At 33.6% G+C, this 18,705-nt stretch overlaps 2 protein-coding genes across 2 annotated transcripts; both read left to right on the forward strand.

Annotated features, from left to right (window-relative positions):
* Positions 1-1,273: 1,273 nt before the first annotated feature.
* Positions 1,274-13,744, forward strand: LOC147284010 (uncharacterized). Its single transcript, XM_086245638.1, has 5 exons — positions 1,274-1,471; positions 1,576-1,674; positions 1,753-1,833; positions 1,920-2,061; positions 13,680-13,744. The coding sequence occupies exons 1-5, from the start codon at positions 1,274-1,276 to the stop codon at positions 13,742-13,744; spliced, it is 585 nt and encodes a 194-aa protein (XP_086101764.1).
* Positions 13,745-14,260: 516 nt separating this feature from the next.
* LOC147284011 (putative trehalose-phosphate phosphatase J) lies at positions 14,261-17,300 on the forward strand. Its single transcript, XM_086243010.1, has 11 exons — positions 14,261-14,489; positions 14,628-14,934; positions 15,038-15,178; positions 15,273-15,344; positions 15,444-15,536; positions 15,659-15,817; positions 15,937-16,014; positions 16,183-16,252; positions 16,583-16,653; positions 16,760-16,852; positions 16,971-17,300. The coding sequence occupies exons 2-11, from the start codon at positions 14,644-14,646 to the stop codon at positions 17,037-17,039; spliced, it is 1,137 nt and encodes a 378-aa protein (XP_086099136.1). The 5' UTR covers positions 14,261-14,489; positions 14,628-14,643; the 3' UTR covers positions 17,040-17,300.
* Positions 17,301-18,705: the final 1,405 nt, after the last annotated feature.

Here is an 18,705-nt window from a genome sequence, read left to right on the forward strand (position 1 = left end):
TTTAGTGGTAATTAGTTAATGTTGTGGGTTTTTTTAATTTAGTGGTTTGGTTGTGAAATCTGAATTTAGATTGATGTTGGGCTTATATTTGACAATGATTTCTTTTTTTGGTGAAGGAAGAATAGTGTTGCATTTGTTGTGAAGGATAATTGCATTTTTGGTGAGGTATGTGTTTAATCTATCTTTTAGTTAAGTTTTTGTATGATTTAGTATTTAATGTTTCATATATAATTGTATTAAATTTTTGAGTGAATTAGTTTGTATGTTAAAATTAATTACAAAATTGATTAATTAATTTGTATGTTTTTATATGCTAAAATTTAATAGTTTGTTTGTATGCTTATATGTATATTGTTAGATTAATTATAGTTTAGTTTGTATGTTACATTTAGTTTAGTTGTAATTGCAAAATTTCCGATGACGTAGTCCAGCACTCCTCGAGTACTGGATGAGGTCATGTGGCACGAAGCGCTTGTGCGAAGTTATCAATCGATAACTTTGTACATTTAACTAGTCGTGCGAAGTTATCAGTGGATAACTTTGTACACTAAATTTAAATTCACCTTAGACCCGTTCGAGAGTCTATTGGACGCGCGGATGGGCGCTGGGCGTGACTGCGCTCCAATATGATTCTTGAATTGTCCAAATTACCCATGGACAGTTTGGGAGTGCACAATTATGTGTTGTGGTTAGCGGTTCATGTGATGTGGATTAGTTAGTTTGTTAGTTTTTAAATATAAAATTTAGTTTAATTACAAAATGTAGATTAATTAGTTTGAGAAATATAATTTAGTTATAAGGTGAAAGGCGATGGAGTCAGCTCCCAATGATGTAGTTCAGCCATCCTCGAGTACTGGGAGCCCCTCTATGCCACGGAGGGCCCGTCGATCTCACCGCTCTAGTCAGGTCACCGCTTCCGCTTCCGCTTCATCTACTGCGACGTCATCCACTGCGACGAGGGGACCATGTAGTGGGTTGAAGTCCTCTCGGATCGTGCGCAGTACTGGGGCGCGGATTCCAGTCATGTGTGTGCAAAACGGCCGACGACCGTTAGATCCCAACGTTGACAGTTTGTTCTCGCATGATGTGGGGGCTATTATTCGTGCCGAGTGCGCCATGGTTGCAACCACTTGGAAAAAATTGCCGGCAGAGATTCAACACAAAGTGATCAGCTCCATCTCAGTGAGTATATAGCTCAATAATTAATTCAAAATGATAAATTTGATCATTCATAACAATCTAATATTTTTTTCAGGTTAACTTTGACATTCAGATGGATGATCCTCTCACTGTCACGTACATGACAGATTTACTCATCAAGTCCTACAGGCAGTGGAAGCACGAACTACACGTGCATTTCAAGGGATTTTCGTCGGCAGTTGAGGCATTGGCGAACCCCCCTATGGAGTTGGTAGAGCGGTCTGACCAGTGGCGTTTTTTGTGCGATCATTTCATGAGTCCGTCGTTTTTGGTACGTTTTATCATTTTAAGACTTTAAAAAATCGATTATTGTTTTGTTATTCTATTATTGTATACATACACTAACATATTTATAATTTGCTTAATATTTAACAGAAGAAGTCGGTCGCCAACGCCAGAAACCGGAAAGGGAAGCCGTTTAACCATCATAGTGGTCCGACGCCCATCTCATATCGAGTGGAGTCGCGACGTCGGGTACGTCATTATTTAATTTAATACATATATATTCTTTAATATTGGTTGGGTCTTTGACAAAATTATTTTCTTTTTCAGCGTGGGTCGCAATTCCCGGAGATAGATACTTTCGGAGATATCTATGTTCATCCCGGTTGTGATGCGGCCAAGGCAAAACATGTTAGTTTTTTATATTTTAAAATTTATCATATAATTTTTTATATTTATTTTTCTAATTGGTTACTTGTATATATAACATTTTGAAGGATGAGATGGTGGCCAACTCGAGAATATATTTGGAGAGCTTGGCCGAGCAGCACCCTCCGGGTACTCCGTTGGAGTCGATTCCAGTACCCGATCCCGATGTCGGACTTCGTATTATGATAGACTCACTGGGTGTTAGGCCCGGTAAGGAAATACGCGGCATGGGATATGGGCAGATTCGTGATGTTCGATCCTCGTCTTCGTCTTCATCTTCGTCTCAGCCATCTGCAGTCGTCGCAGGGTTGTCCGCTCAAGTGAAGAAGTTGCAGAAGGACTTACGAGCTGAGAGAGCGGAGAAGGAGGCGTTGTATGCTGCATTGACCAAGGCGATACCTGGGTTTGTCCCGCCACCATCTTCTCATCAACCTCCGTCAGATATGAATGATGATGATGCTACTAGTTTAGAATAGATTGACTATATATATTAGGGTTAATTACTACTTTGTATGGATATTTCGATATATAAATTTATGAATTTTGTTTTATATAGTTTTTGAATAAAGAATTTTTTTAAAAATATTAAATTTAAATATATATTTAAATAAAAATAATAATTTTTTTAAAAAAAAAACATGTTTGAGCGACGAAATTTTTCGTCGCCCAAACACCCTTTGGGCGACGAATAAATCTATTCCTCGCCCAAAGCATGTTTGGGCGACGGAATTTTTCGTCGCCTAAACATGCTTTGGGCGACGAACAAGAATTTTTCGTCGCCTAAACATGCTTTGGGCGACGAAACATTCCGTCGCCCAAAGAACGTTCCAGCGAGGAAATTAGTTATTCCTCTCCCAAATCTTGTTTAGGCGACGGATAATTTCGTCGCCCAAACATGCTTTGGGCGACGAATAAGGGTGTTCGTCGCCCAAACCCTCTTTGGGCGACGAAATTTGTCCGTCGCCTAAACGTTATTTGGGCGACAAATTTTATGTGTTGGGAGACAAAAAAATTTCGTCGCCCCCTGGTGTCTTTGGGCGACGAAATTTATGGATTCGTCGCCCAAACTCTTGGGCGACGCATCTTGGGCGTCCAATTGCTCGACGAACCAATTTCGTCGCCCAAACGTTTGGGCGACGAAACTCTACTTTGGGCGACGAATTCCGTTCCTCTCCCAAACCCTTTTTTCTTGTAGTGTGCAATAAAAAAAGAGGCTCGACAATAAATAGTCATTTCCTATCATTGAGATCAAACCATTTAATAGATTACTATATATATTGCCTTTCAATTATAACATAATATATAGGTTCACTTCCAATTTTGATTATATGAAGTAACCATGGCACGTTGCTAAGTATCACTCACAATTTGTGAAAACTCTGAGAAGTGCGTAGTTTTAAAAATAATATTAATAAATAGATTAATATTTTCCTAACAAACAAGCCCTACAGAATACCATGTGTGTGACCTTTTAGAGCCACTTTTAATAAACATTGCATGCATGGTGTTAAAAAAAAAAAAAAAAAAATTTAAATTTTATTTTCACTGCATTTCTAATAAAAAGCCATTAAATTTTATAACAACCTTTCTTGAATTTTTTTGAATGATGTTGTTTAGGATTTAAAGGTTTAGTCTCTCCGATTTAGAGTTAGAGCGCCATGCATGGATCCTGAATGGATCCTAAATCTGAATTCTAAACCATATTAAATAATAATCTAATAAACATCAATAACTGCTAACTAAACTTTAAACTCTACAAAATCATTTATCCGTAAAAACATTTAGAAAGTTTTCTTAGAAAAAGCAGCTTCAAAATAATAGTTCGACCAAAATTTTTGTCCATTTATTTGAAAACTTGAAATAAACGAAAAAAATTAAATATCTTTTTTTGCAAAAATCCAGTTATTTTAAGAACGACACGCATATTTTTATTTATTTAAAATGTTATTTTATGAGTGCAAGAGAATAAAATAAAAGTTATAATAGTAGTTTTCGATGAGAATTCAAACAAAGACAAATTTTCTTTAGTGCTAGTTAGTCTATAAATTCACTAAAAGTGTTATAAATAGTAGGGTAAATTACAATTTAATACCTCAACTTTACTTCGGATTTCAAGTTAGTACCTCAAGTTCAAAAAGTTACAATTTCATGCCTCAACTTTCATTTTGTTTCAAGTTAATACCTCCGTTAGTCTATCCGTCAATAAGGCCGTTATCTGATGACGTGACACACCACTAAAAGATTTCATTTCAATTTAGTACCTCAACTTTACCATATTTTTCAAGTTCATACCTCAAGTTAAAAAACTTGCAAATAAATAAATGTTTTTCAGTTTTTATTTCAACTTCACCCTAACTTTTGACTCATCAAATCTTCACAAAAATCAACAATTTTATACTCATTTTGAAGCTATGAATCTCCTCTTTATAACCATATAAAAATAATTCAAAAAGGAGCTATGAAACGCGAAATACATAGCCACAAATTAGGCTACCCGAAATTGTCAATTTGTTTGGAAAATTTGGCACTTTCGGGTAGCCTAGTTTGTGACAAATTATCTTGGGTTTCATAACTCTTTTTTGCATGTGATTGTAAAGAGGAGATTCATAGCTTCAAAATGAGTATAAGATTGATAATTTTGATAGAGATTTGATAGGTAAAAAAATGGGTGAAGTTGAAATAAAAACTGAAAAATATTTATTTATTTGCAAGTTTTTGAACTTGAGATATGAACTTGAAAAATATGATAAAGTTGAGGTACTAAACTGAAATAAAGCCTTTTAATGGTGTGTCACGTCATCAGATAACGACTTTTTTGACGGTAAGACTAACAGAAGTATTAACTTGAAACAAAATGAAAGTTGAAGCATGAAATTGTAACTTTTTGAACTTGAGGTACTAACTTGAAATCCGAGGTAAAGTATTAAATTGTATTTTACCCTAAATAGTACTACTCTTGCATAATATATAGAGTACTTTACCTAGAAGGTAACAATGAGAAAAAAACTTAACCTACATTTTATTAGCCCAATACTTAACTTTCAAGATGAAATTTTTATTGAGCGCTCGACAATTCTTACTGAGCACTCGACAATTATTGTTAAGCACTCGGCAGCTACATATGTATGCTGCATCATCACCCTAATTAAACACATGCATCTAAATATGCAAACTCAAAATGCTTTAAAAAATACAAATGCAACTCCAAAATTAGCCTTGCATATGCATTTCAAAAAGCTACAAATACAGGGTGCATATATTTGCATATGCCTAGTGCTCAGCAACTTTTTTTACATTGTCAACCGCGCACACGTGAATAGGCGTGCTTTGACTTAATTTTTTTTAGGTGAATTTCTAATTAATAATCTTATTTTTTTTGTCTTTGAAAATAATTTAATATAATAAATATATGGCTATAATTAAAATTAGATAGAATTAAGTACACAAAAAAAAAAAAATAATCTGAATCGTCAATTTTAGTCATGATGTATGTAAATCAGAAGTATCAGATGCCACAAATTAAATAAGAAACAGAAATGAATCAAATGAAATTAATGACATTTAAGGTGATGTCATTTAATTTCAACATATCGATGTGAAGAGAAAATATTGGGTCCTACGTACTCGATCATTGTCACACTCCCATTAAAAGAAAGCATATATATATATATATATATGCGCCTAATATGGTTCTCTCTGGCAATTGGCTGTCAACCAACACCAACTCCCTCCTAATATTAGCATGAATTATGATCTTCTACATCAACTCTGTATACATATATGACTAATTTGTGAATACATGTTTGATGTTTGGCACTTTGGCCTCAAATCCTCGGTATATTTTATACAGCTGCATCTCACAAATTAATTATACATTCTTCTTGTAAAAATTAAAATTACAACCCAGTTTCCAAGTGGGTCACCTCTAGTCAACCCACGTGAAAAACTGTAGGCCAACCCAAAAGCACGCGCAGAAAAGAAGACTTTGTTTATGACTGATGGATCGATGTGGGTCATGAATTGGCAAATTAATATTATTAATTGTTGGACCCAATTAAAATCATTGTGTAAACCCCACACATGATCGACCACAAAGACACTGCTCAACTACGACGTAGTACATGGGTAACTAACAGCCAAAACATAAATATTGAATTATCAATTATCTATGTATCCAAGACTTTCAAGCTAAAGTTTGAGACCAGCCATATATCCCCAAAACTTTGCTTATTTTAGTTGCGCAGTACTCAGTCATTTTCAGACCACATAAATTACTTGTGGCTTGGCACGCAGTACATATGTGAGAATATTTGATATTATTGCATGGCAGGCCGGCTAATAGCTTGATGTTTGAATTTGAGCCACAAGCTGACACGGTCCACATATAGACATGATGAACAGTTTCACCAAGCAGTGAGTGGTCGTGAAGGTCTTCTCTTGTCCAGGATTTAAATGTTGGAAGAATTCGGAATGTGAGAGATTCCGCGCCTGTTCGAATGCTCACACACATCCCGCATTTTTCATTCTTTATTGGAGAAAATTTAGTGGTCATGAGTGTTTGAACTTGCGTGTTTCTTGACATGGATTGTTTTAATATAAACAGTAAATTAGAAAAATCCTTTTCAAATTCATATTTTCTACACTAAAACTCATGTCATTATTTTTTCGTATCCCTTCGATCACTTGCCAACTCATTATTCTTTCAATTTTTAGATTTTTATTAGTATTTCTTAAATTTTAAATTTTGTAAATTCCTCATATGCCCTCAATATATTATTTAAGACTTTTTTCCTTAGTTGACTTTTTATTTTTGGATCTATATTTACTCTTTAACAATATTTTGAGCATTAAATGCTAATGATTCATTGTTGGACATTTTTTTCGAATGTCAATCATGAATGTACATATATGATTTTTTTTTAAATTATATTAATAATTATAAACAAATAAATAACCTAAGAATAATTCTCATAATAAATAATAAACCTAAAAAAAATTCCTATACAAATATAATGAACTAAATCATTAACAAATAAATTAATTACCTACAACAACTAATGAACCTACATATAACATATAATTCTTTTTTAGTGATAAATAGCCTACAAAAATTAAAGAATCTATATGAATTAACACCTACATATATTATAATGAACTTACAAAAAAGTCTCAGTTGTAGGTTCCTTATTTGACTCAATCATAGTTTAAAGTAGATATATGTGTGTGTGTGTATATATATATGATAAAATGAGAAGATATATCTATTTATATATATATATAAAGGTGTCTTAAAATAAGTGTTTTAATGAAATTAAAGTGATTCATTTTCTAATTAATTTAAATTAAAGAGTGACATATTTATAGATATCTAATGGAATATTAATTGTTATCCTACGTGGATGAGGATTTTGAATATATGCTCTAACTATTAAAAGAAAAATAATAGTGTTAGACTCTAAAAAAAATTAATTTAATAAACTAATATCGAAATCACCCTAATATAAATACCAAGTCGGTATATAGGCTAGGGTAGGAGTCTTTAATACGTAGATATCTTTACTTGCTTACAAGAACACCAATTCATGTGAAGTTACATCATGATGCAAGCTCCAAGATATGTCAGAGGTTGATTATTGGCTTGTCCTTCACTCAAGTAATAAATACATGCATTTCATTGAAGAGCAATTGCATTATTTTATAAGATCGAACATTCAATCTCACCAAGGCACATTGCATGTTTTGTTAGCATCATGCATTTATATATATATATACATGGACCAATAATTTGATTAAATTCAATTCATATTCCCATGCACGACTTTGATTGATTCAATTGGAGAGCCAGACTAAGCAAATATTCACCTCGTGACCTCGTACTCCATGAAATGTTTTATGTCTCTACCTAAACTATACCATGAACAACCAGCACATGCATTGAGTATTTGAGTTCATGGTCAATAATAGTACTAAAACTTAATCTACGTGCATGAATGTGAATATATGTACGTTATTCTTTTATTTTTCCGAATCCGCCGACCATCACAAGTGCATGGCTTTGCTTCTTGACACGTGTCAACTTGTCTGGCCCCACGTATCACCGCATAAGCTCTGCCTGATTGCCACGTGGCCACATCTGATACTTTTATGTGGGAAACGCTCACCGGGCACACGGGTGGTGTCTGGGGTGGAGCACCTATATATCACCGCGTGCGTGCCTATTGTCCCTAAGGTAGCACAGAGGCCAGGGCCTACGTATGTTTGCATCGGACACGTGGCTTCTGATTCCGCGTAGGGATCCGTGACTGTTTCTTGTTGGGTAGACGGTGAACACTTTTCTGTTTCTCTTTTTTATTTATTTTATTTCTGTGGTGAAAACTGAAAAGACGGCATAATAAGTGTACTGTAAGGTTTCTATAGTGTGTTTGCTAAAATATGGTAAGATAAATTCAATAACTAAAAGGAAAGTTTTATGAGTACTTTAATGATCGTACTTAAGAATTCTTGATTTTGATTACTATAAATAAAATATTATGTAACAGATACCACCCTGAAGGTTGAATAAGTAAAGGAAGAGTATGCTCAAATATATCATAAGTTTCAATTAATTTATTGTTTTTGAGTTTGGTAGCTTTAGTTCTCTCTAGCTAATAGGTGCATTGCATTTAAATTGGAAAAGAAAAGTTTGGGAAAGAAATAGGAGTATATATATGCTTACTACTCTCAAATTCAATCTATATAGGAGGAGTAGGTTATGATAATCGTGGAAAGGGACGTACACAGCTGCTTCACTCCAATCCAAGGGTGCATTTGATGGAGGAAGTGTTTTAAGTACAATAATTGTAGGTACCGGCCACTTCGCCATATTGATATGGTATACTGAATAAGTAATGAAATAGATATGTAATTAATCGTTATTTGTGGGACTCATATAACTATAATTTAAAAATCTATAAGATACAGATGATATAAATGATATGGGTCATTCTAATAAATTTTAGAGTCTTACAAACAATGGTTAATTATTGTGCAAAGATGATTTCCAAAAAGAAAGATAAATCATTGTGAAAAGATGTTTTGGTATTTTATGTGTTTCTGCATATCAAACAAGGGGAAAAAGATGTATATATATAATGTCCTAATTATGTCATATATGTACATATCGAAGTTCTAAAACTGCCAATAACTTGAAAAGGTTTCTTGGCCTTTGCTGTCATGCCCTAACTATGTCATGTACATATCAACCTCTAAAAATGCCAATTAGCTTGATAAGGTTTCTTGGCCTTCGCTGTAGCGTCCTAATTATGTAATGTACATATCAAGCTCTAAAATGCCAATTAGTTTGATAAGGTTTCTTGGCCTTTGCTGTAGCGTCCTAATTATGTCATGTACATATCAAGTCCTAAAAATGCCCAATTAGCTTGATAAGGTTTCTTGGCATTTGCTGGCCGTAGCTTTTTGGCTTAAATGAAGCCAATCGTTTTGCTTTTTGGATGCAAAGATAGAATAATTTTCAAACTGAATATTTTAATAATACATATGTATATTCAAACTAAATAATAAATGAAGTAAGATGTGACTATTATATAGTCACAATGATGTGATGTGATTATCATGTTGTAACAATACGATTTGTAAAATATTAGGCGAGTGTTCAAACGTCTGAGTTAGCATTTGAAATGGGTCGAAGTTATTAGCTCAAACGCAAAAATCTTTTCTAATACTGCTATTTAAAAGAAATTATTTTTAGTGCCTCAATTAAATTGATGCAACTATATATTTAACAAAATATGCATACAATGCTGTAAATAAAATATAAAATAAAAAGGAAAAATGCAGACAATGTGGTAATAAAGAAAATTTTCATTGGGACAGTTGTGCTCCATGTATGGCACGACTTTTAATGTATATTGATATTTGGTTGTATTTTAAGTAAAATTTATTATTTTTAAAAATTAAAAGAAAATATGCATGGTACTATAGTATTAGGTGGTCGTACTATATATGTGAGATGACTGCTAGATTAAAAATTTTTCTAATATATTAAATGAGGATTAAAAAAAGCAAAGAAGAATAGCGCGCAGATTTAGGCGAAGAACAGGGAATCACTTTTGGATTTGGAAAGGGTTTCTTTATTAGAATTTTGTGTTTGTTTTGATTGAAACTTGAAAACCAGTAGTTGTATATATTCCAGTCTCCAGAGAGCATCTCTAACTCCAAAGCCTCCTCCTGTTTTTGTAGTAAAGTATTTGGAGTGAGCGAAGATCTCCAGCCTCATGAGGAAAATGTAATGTGAACATCTTTATAATATTATTAATACAAAGATACCCACCAAATACGGAGCATGTGAGAAATTCTTAATGTGATGACCATGCATATATCTGATATCACAAATCAGAATCTCTTTCTTTAATTCTTTCTACTACTGCGAATCATAGAAATTATAAACAGAAAACCCATGAGATTCAATTCAATTATATGTATATCTGAATGCATGGTCTTTGAATAGTCTTACGGCCAATTGCTTTTTAATTTCCTTGAAGAATCTTTCTTATTCACATTAATTCTTTGCATGCAAGTTACCTTAATTAATTGGTTGGTCCATTTTATTTTATGAGCTTCCCACACTAATTGCATTATTGGACACACACACACACACACTCTCCAACACACAAAATAATGGGAGAAATCTGAAAAGGTGATCTAGAACATATATGGTAGTTTGAAGGCTATCAAGTGGGTGAAGACGAATTGTCCTGTACTTAACCACATCTGTATGTCCCTCTTATCCTTTGAACCAGTCTCTGGTATCTTCCTCTCTTTCTCTTTATTGTTATTTATCTTGACAGTTTGACTCAGGACCAACAGTATAGAAGCCCAACAAGTATTTCTTGGACTTGTGTACGTACATTATATGAGTCCAAGAAATACGTACGTACTCGATCAATTTGTCAATATACATGTTCAAAGATCTTTGTCATGTACAAATATATATAATCTATTACTCTCATGGTCTTGAGAGCTCTTAAGTTTGATTTGTTACCTAGACAATGACAACTAAATTTCATTACGTGCAATAAGGACAATTTTCTCGTTGCTGATTGATTTGGTACCGATTGGCTACAGTTGCTGATTGATTTTTATTTCTTTTTATCTCTTAATATTTTGTGGGGTTGATTAGATTTTTTTTTTTAAAGTATGTTTTAAGGGATGATGCAGGGCGCATTGGCACTAACTTTAATGAAACGACAAGGTTGAATAAAAGGAAGAGTTTGAGGAACGAAAAGTGTTCGAATTAAGGAAAAGGAGAAAAAGAAGAGGGTTTTCGTAGAGGTTTACATCCAAGTAGTGAGCAAGATGCTCAAGTGTCCCCCTGAGGTGCTCAAGCGCCCACTGCATGCAAGTAAGCTCAATCATATAGCAAGTGAGATGCTCGACCGTCTTCCTGATGTGCTCGAGCGCCTACTACGTCTAACACTTTCCTAATGCGATTTTCAGCTTCTTCTTTTTTCCCTGTTTTATTTCCTAATACAATTTAGTCTTTCTTTTGCTCCAAGACTTTAGTTTTAGTATTAGGGTGTAATTAAGTACTTTCCTTACTATTTTTCCTTGGTTTTGGGAGTCTTTTCTTGCAAGCAAATACTTTCCTTTTAGTTATTTTCTTAACCAATTAGGTTTTTTTTTCCTAGTTGAATAATGTTTTATCTTCTACATAAACCCAAAGTGGTGATTGTAATAGTAGGCTTATTTTGAGATTAATAATTTGAGAGAGAGAATTTCTCCTCTTTTCCTATTGTTCTAATAATCAATTACTCATAAACCCAGTTTTTGAAATATTTTTAACTGGAAATGTACCCAACTAAATAAAGAATTAAGTTTCATCCCAATCTGTCTGTATCCGCGCGTAAAGGTTGAGAAAATATACTACTGAGCGCTCGGTGCTTGCAGATGCAAAAATAATTTTTTTTCTTGCAAATGTTTCTTTTTGCTTGCAAATGCATCTTTTTCGATTTCGATCCTTTTCGGTTTTGGTATTTTTTACTTTGGCAATTTTTGGTAAGCTTCGATTTTGGTAATTTTGGTGTTGAATACTTTTAGTTCATTTTTACTTTATTTTCGATATATCTTCGGTTCATTTTTTGTTTAATTATAATAATACTAATAATTATATACCAATATAAATTGAAATTTAATTAAATATGATGCATAACATATAATGTTTGATGGATATCTATATTTACACGAATAGCATTGATAGTTTAGTATAGTACGTACTAGTATTAATGACAATAATATTAATATGAGTATTTCAAAGAATATATACTAGTAAAAGTAGTTTATTAATATATATTCATACCTATCCTATTAATTTAGTATATATATATACTGATAAATATAAGTACTATGTATGGTATATATATGCATTGCTGATCGACCTAACAATGAAGTTCTTATTTTCTTAAAAATGATAACATTCACTTTATTAGAGAATGACATTTTATATCTTAACCCACACTTTTGATAATATTAATATAATAACATTATACATTATATTTTCTTAATTATAGTACTTGTTTATAATAGTAGTAGTTTAGTATTTATAATACTACTAAATAATACTATTATATTATATAAGCATATATAACTAAATTTCGGTAATTGTTTTGATATATATTTTAGTTTTTTCGGTAATAATCGATTTGGTTTCTTTCAGTAATAATTTTCTGTAATCGATCAGTCGATTTATCAACTTTTTTCGAATTCTTTTGGTTTTGAATTTTGAATTTCGAATTGTAAAAATTGGTTTACCAAACAAAAAACTTTCAGTTGGTTCAGTAAAAACCAAACCAAAGATAGCCTTACTCGAAATACATACTATCAATATGTTTTTTTTTTTGGGTGTTCGAAATACATATCCATATGGTAGAAAAGTATATTCAAGCTCATTAAAGAACTGTACATTTTTTTAGGGGGAGCAATCGCTTATTAAGAACTGTTTATTCGAAGTATTAGGCTAGGGGGCTGCTGATCATGTGGCCTTGGTGTTGCCAATAATTAAAGGTTAGTACAGCCAAGTTGTCGTTTATGAGGACACGTGTTACAGACTTACAGTTGTTATATTTTGTTCTCTCGCTCTTTCATTTGTATATGTGTTGTACTCTCAAAGTTAGCATGATATATAATTGATTTGAAATATATGTTACTTGTTTAGTTACCCTTGGATAAGATAGCTACATTGATAGTAACACAAAATGCTTTAGATCAGGTGAACAACACGTGAAGCTCTTAATGAAAGGATCGAATGCATTTAATGTTCCATTAAGTAATGCGAAAGTTCAAGAAATTTCAGTCAAATGGGTGCAGGATTTAAAATTTTGACATGAGCGACAATAAACAGAGTTTCACATGGGTTCGCAGTGTGGGTTAGGTTTTGGTTGGTTTGAGTACGTGAATGGCGAGTTATAGTTTTCCTATTAGCATAATTTTCAAGTCAAATTGTATGTCTATTAAACATACCAATGACTTTAGTTTTACCCACTATTAATAGCACCTATCACAACCTCGAGTAAACTTGAGTAACCTTGGGGATGATTTAATGAGGATTAAACTTGAGTAACCAAAAAAGGGTACACTTAGATCCTCACTACATAAGTAACATAACACTATATAGTTGTAATGATTCTAATATCGTTAAACAATGAGAGTTGCATTTAGGCATATATGGGTTATTGGCTATGTGTATGCCTATGTAGAAGTGGCCCAAAACCTTTTAGAAAAATAGGAAACAGTAGAAAGCCATAACTGCTGGTTTTGTTTTGTTGCATAACCAGGTAGGTCTGAGCTCCTTGTTTTGGCTCTCAAGCATTCAAACTTACAAGTTACAACTGATTCCTAGGGGCGTTCAATTGTTTAAAGCCTTGCTAAATAGGGAGATGATGCTAGGCTTGAGCTGGTTTTGAAAGCCCTGGAGTCTCCCAATTGAATCTTCGTTTTAGGAAATACAGCTCCCAGAATTCGGTGGGTCTTTGTAGACACGCAAAGCACACAACCTGTGATGGTTTGGTACACGTGGCAGAAGCCCACAAGGGTGTGATTCGGCCAAGGAATGTCGGCCACGTGGATACAAGACCTGTTCGCTGGCTGTTACGGTGACGGCTGCAGCCGAAGACGGCGCCATGAAAAGTATATATAACATATACACACAATGTATACGTGCCATTGGTGCACTACACAGAGATGGTGGGGACTGATATCAGGGGGTGTGGGCCCCCACCCAGTCCAGCTTTGGTGGGTCCCAGCTTGGGGAGTTTTTTGGAGGCCCCCTTTGGTCTCTCGTTTGTAAGTATCTGCTTGCTGCGGCTATAAATGGACCATTCAAGCCTCTGTCTTTCTCACATCCATACACACTCTTCTCACTCATTCATTCATACATACTCCCTTCTCATTCCTTTGCTGGAAAAAAACTTTGTGGCTTTTCTTTCTTTGTTTTTGGCTTTCCAATATATCCTCAATATTGTAGGAGCCTATTTTCAAGCCCAGTGTCATATACAGAGCACTCTGTTCTCTCCCTCCTCTGTTTTTCTCTGCTCTTTTACGGCAAACACCTTAGTCTATCATTTTCAGTTCCGAAATCTTTTAAGGTATTGCTTCAATACCTTAAATTTCTCAAATGGGTTTGTTTTAATTTTGGATTTGGTGAAACATAACTGACCCAATTAATGATGAGAACCCCACTTAGTACTCTGGATTACAAATGTGATTTGGGTTTTGTTTTGCAGCGAGTTTTAACCGAAAATGACAAAGAAGAATCTGGTAGTTTCCGATTCCGGCATCAACATGGCGATGGCCATATCGGTTGCCGTCTCCAACTCCTCGATTTTCACGGCGACGGCGGCGGAGAAGCCTCCGGTGGCGCCAGGCGGGTACATATCCATTTCTAGGAAGAAGTTGATGAACAACTTGAAGAACCTCGAAATTATCAATGGAGGAGAAAGAATCAACACCTGGGTGGATTCAATGAGATCTTCTTCTCCCACCCATATAAAGTCCTTACCTTGTTTGAAAGAAGACCACAGTTCTTGGATTGTGAGTACCAAATTGCCACTCTCCAGTGTTTTTGGTTTTGAGTTTTGGTTTAATTGAGAATGATGAATCTGATTTTTGGTTATGATATTGACTAAAAAAACAGCTTCATCACCCATCAGCCTTGGACATGTTTGAGCAAATTATTGATGCTTCCCAAGGCAAGCAAATAGTCATGTTTTTGGACTATGATGGCACACTATCCCCCATAGTCGAAGACCCAGATCGAGCTTTCATGTCTGATTCAGTAAGTAGTCCATTCTTTCATGCCTCATTCACTATATATAGTTAATTTCTTTGCTCTCTTTGGCTCCTTGTTTCTAAACTATTTCTAAAAACAGATGAGAAAGACAGTGAAGAAACTTGCTAGGTGTTTTCCCACTGCGATAGTGAGTGGAAGATGCAGAGACAAGGTACATTTATTTTCAATATACTCTTTTAATATTTAACTTTTGTCTTTATATTTATTCCTGTACTAATTGTGCATTGTTGTGTACATTTTGGGACTGTAGGTGTACAAATTTGTACGATTGGCGGAGCTGTACTATGCTGGTAGCCATGGCATGGACATTAAAGGTCCAGCAAAAGGTTCCAAACACAAGGAAGTGAGTGTTTTTCTGTTTTATCACTCTTATCATCACTCAAAAAAATTACATTATTTTTGTTTTGTTTTTTCTTTCCTAATAATTTATTGTTTCTTTGGTTAATTCTTTATTAAACTCTTCAGGGTAGTCAAGGTGTTCTTTGCCAACCAGCAAGTGAATATCTTCCGATGATCGACGAGGTTTACAAACTCTTGGTGGAAAAGACTAAATCGACTCCCGGAGCCAAAGTTGAGAACAACAAGTTCTGCCTCTCAGTGCATTTTCGTTGCGTTGATGAAAAGGTATGTTATATAGTCCAGTCCTGTACAGTCCACGTACGTTATATAGTCAAGTCCTGTACAGTCCAATTCGATCTTGTAATACACGTTTACAATAATCTAACTAAACCATGACATGACAGAAATGGAGTGAACTGGCCTTGCAAGTTATATCACTTCTGAAGGAGTACCCAAAGCTTAGACTAACCCAAGGAAGAAAGGTACGTAGGTGCTATGGTCACCTAATTTAATTACTCAATTGTGCCACAGTCAAATCTTCATGAAATTTCATTTGCATTTATTAGTTTAATTAATTATTTTCTTTTTGATATGTGTGGTGTAAGTGAGGTATAGATGTCTCACTTTCAATGCCTACTTGTCTAATGCAGGTGCTAGAAATTCGCCCTACCATCAAATGGGACAAAGGGAAGGCTCTTGAATTTCTGCTTGAGTCACTTGGTAAGTTATTTTGCATTGCACTGTTTGTTAATTTAGTCATTAAGTGTTAAAATAATAATCATATATTATTACTATATATATATATATATATATATCAGAAATGCACAAGTCATCTGTGAGACCTTAGTTTGGTTGTTGGAATATATGCAATCCAAACTTTGGCAAATCACAAGTGCTTAAAAGAAAACAAGCCCGAGTAGTAATCCTTTTTATTATTTTATTTGCTTAAACTAATAATATAACTAGAAGATGATTAAAGTAATTATGTATGATGGTTTTCTTTAATTAATCACTAACTGGCATAGTAAACCTCTCTCTTTCATCATATAGGGTACGCCAATTGCGCGGATGTCTTTCCTGTGTATATTGGAGATGATCGAACAGATGAAGATGCATTCAAGGTATCCAATGCTTAATTAATTAATTAACTTGTTAAGAAAATTAATTAATGTTGTACATACTTTTAATTAGAGACTAATTGTAAATTGGCTTTGACTAATTAATCAGATACTGAGAGAAAGAGGACAAGGTTTTGGCATTCTTGTCTCAAAAATTCCAAAGGAAACCAGCGCAAGTTATTCTTTACAGGAACCAACTGAGGTGAGGGTCCAGTGTTGTTGTACTTGCAACTTGTTTGTATCCTTTTTTTTATTGCTTAATTTATGGTTTGGAATTAATTAATAATTGTATTAACTAATTTGTAAAATTCTTTTTGAAGGTTATGGACTTTCTTCAGCGTTTGGTTGAGTGGAAACGACAATCAGTACGGGGCCATGCCATGCTGTAAAGAGTAGAAGATATATATAAATATATATATATATATAATCCCATGCACCCTTACAAGAATTGTTAAAAGGGGTGGAATGAATTAGATAATGTAATTTTCTGTTCAGAGTTAAGTGGAAAAAAACAAGGACAAGAAAAAGGAAAAAAAAAATTGTAACTTTTTCTTGGCTTGAAGGCCTTGTACATATTGTAACTATCTGTGTACAAGGAAAAGGATATGTAACTTTGCAAGTTTATAAATGCATAGTTATTTTACTCTCTCTCTCTCTCTCTCTCTCTCTCTCTCTCTCAAAAATTCCTAATTATAACTATAAAAATATGGTTGGATTAAACTACATGTATCATTCGTCAAAGTGCTGTCAAGTGCAGTCCCATGGTGTAGAAAGTTAGAAAAATATAGAAAGAAAGAAATAGAGCAAATTACAACTTAAACTCTTAAGATTTGGGGAGTTTTATAACTTAATTACACCATATTATTTCAATTTTTTTAATTTAGAACCTAACATTTTAATTTACTTACAATTGATTATTGTCGTCTGTTTGACTGCCTAATCAAACATTAATTGATGATGTAGCAGTTGCGCGTTCCTTATTTTGTTGACTTTTAAGGTTGAACGACTTCCTAGATTGCCCTATAAGAAGTGCTTCACGTACCAATTTGATATTGATTTTTGGTTTTTAAACGACCTCTCAAAATTCATATCAAACTTGATGTACTGCTTATGCAGAGAGGTCATTCGGCCTTTTATGTTGGAAAAAATATGAGATCCGCAACTGTGAAGTTATCAATTAACGTATAATTAGTCAGTCAGAAATATTACAGTAGTCAATTGTAAGTAAATCAAAACGTTAAGTACTAAATTGAAAAAATTGAAATTATATGGTGGAAGTTGTGAAACACCCCAAACCTCAGGAGTTAAATTGAAATTTGCTGAAAGAAATATATAGGTGTAGTACGTCTTATTCTACATTTAACATAATCAATGGAGAAGTGAGGATTAGACCAATAATGTATATTAAACAAACCACTATATATTAGACACCCAACTATATGAACTTAAGAAAAGAAATACAAATAATGTTATATCAAGCTAGCCAACACGTACTATTAGACACCTAGCTATCTACACATAAGAAAATGTTTATTTCTTCACAAGATATTTTCACCGATTTTCAGTTTCTTTCCCCTAACAAAAAGGTCATCATCACAAATACAATCAATTCAATGGGATGGTGATATATGCTTTTTAGTTTTTATTTTTTATCAAAATATATGCTTCTTAGTTTAATGGAGCTAGCTAATCGCAATTATATGAAATGTAAGTTGTTCACATTGTCCTTATTTTAGTTGATTTTTTCAATGGACAAACATTAATTAATTTGGTTGATTAAGTGAGCTGAAATGAGTTAAACTTGGCCCATATTTAATTTTCCTTAATAGCATCATATGTTTGTTTGAAAAATTATACCTCTAAGTGACTAAGTTAATTGGGTCCAATATTGTAGGAACCGGGTACAGGGAGGTTGGTTGCGTGCTTTACTGCCTTGCAAAGACCCTAAATTAATTAATTTTTTTTGGTGATAACCCTAAATTAATTACTACATAACACCAAAAATGGTTTAAAAATACTGCTTAGTCTTACAGTAGAAATTTCTTAAAAGAAGAA

The sequence above is a fragment of the Dryas octopetala genome, chromosome 5 (assembly GCF_963921425.1).
Source record: "Dryas octopetala chromosome 5, drDryOcto1.1, whole genome shotgun sequence".
Classification (NCBI taxonomy): Eukaryota; Viridiplantae; Streptophyta; class Magnoliopsida; order Rosales; family Rosaceae; genus Dryas; species Dryas octopetala.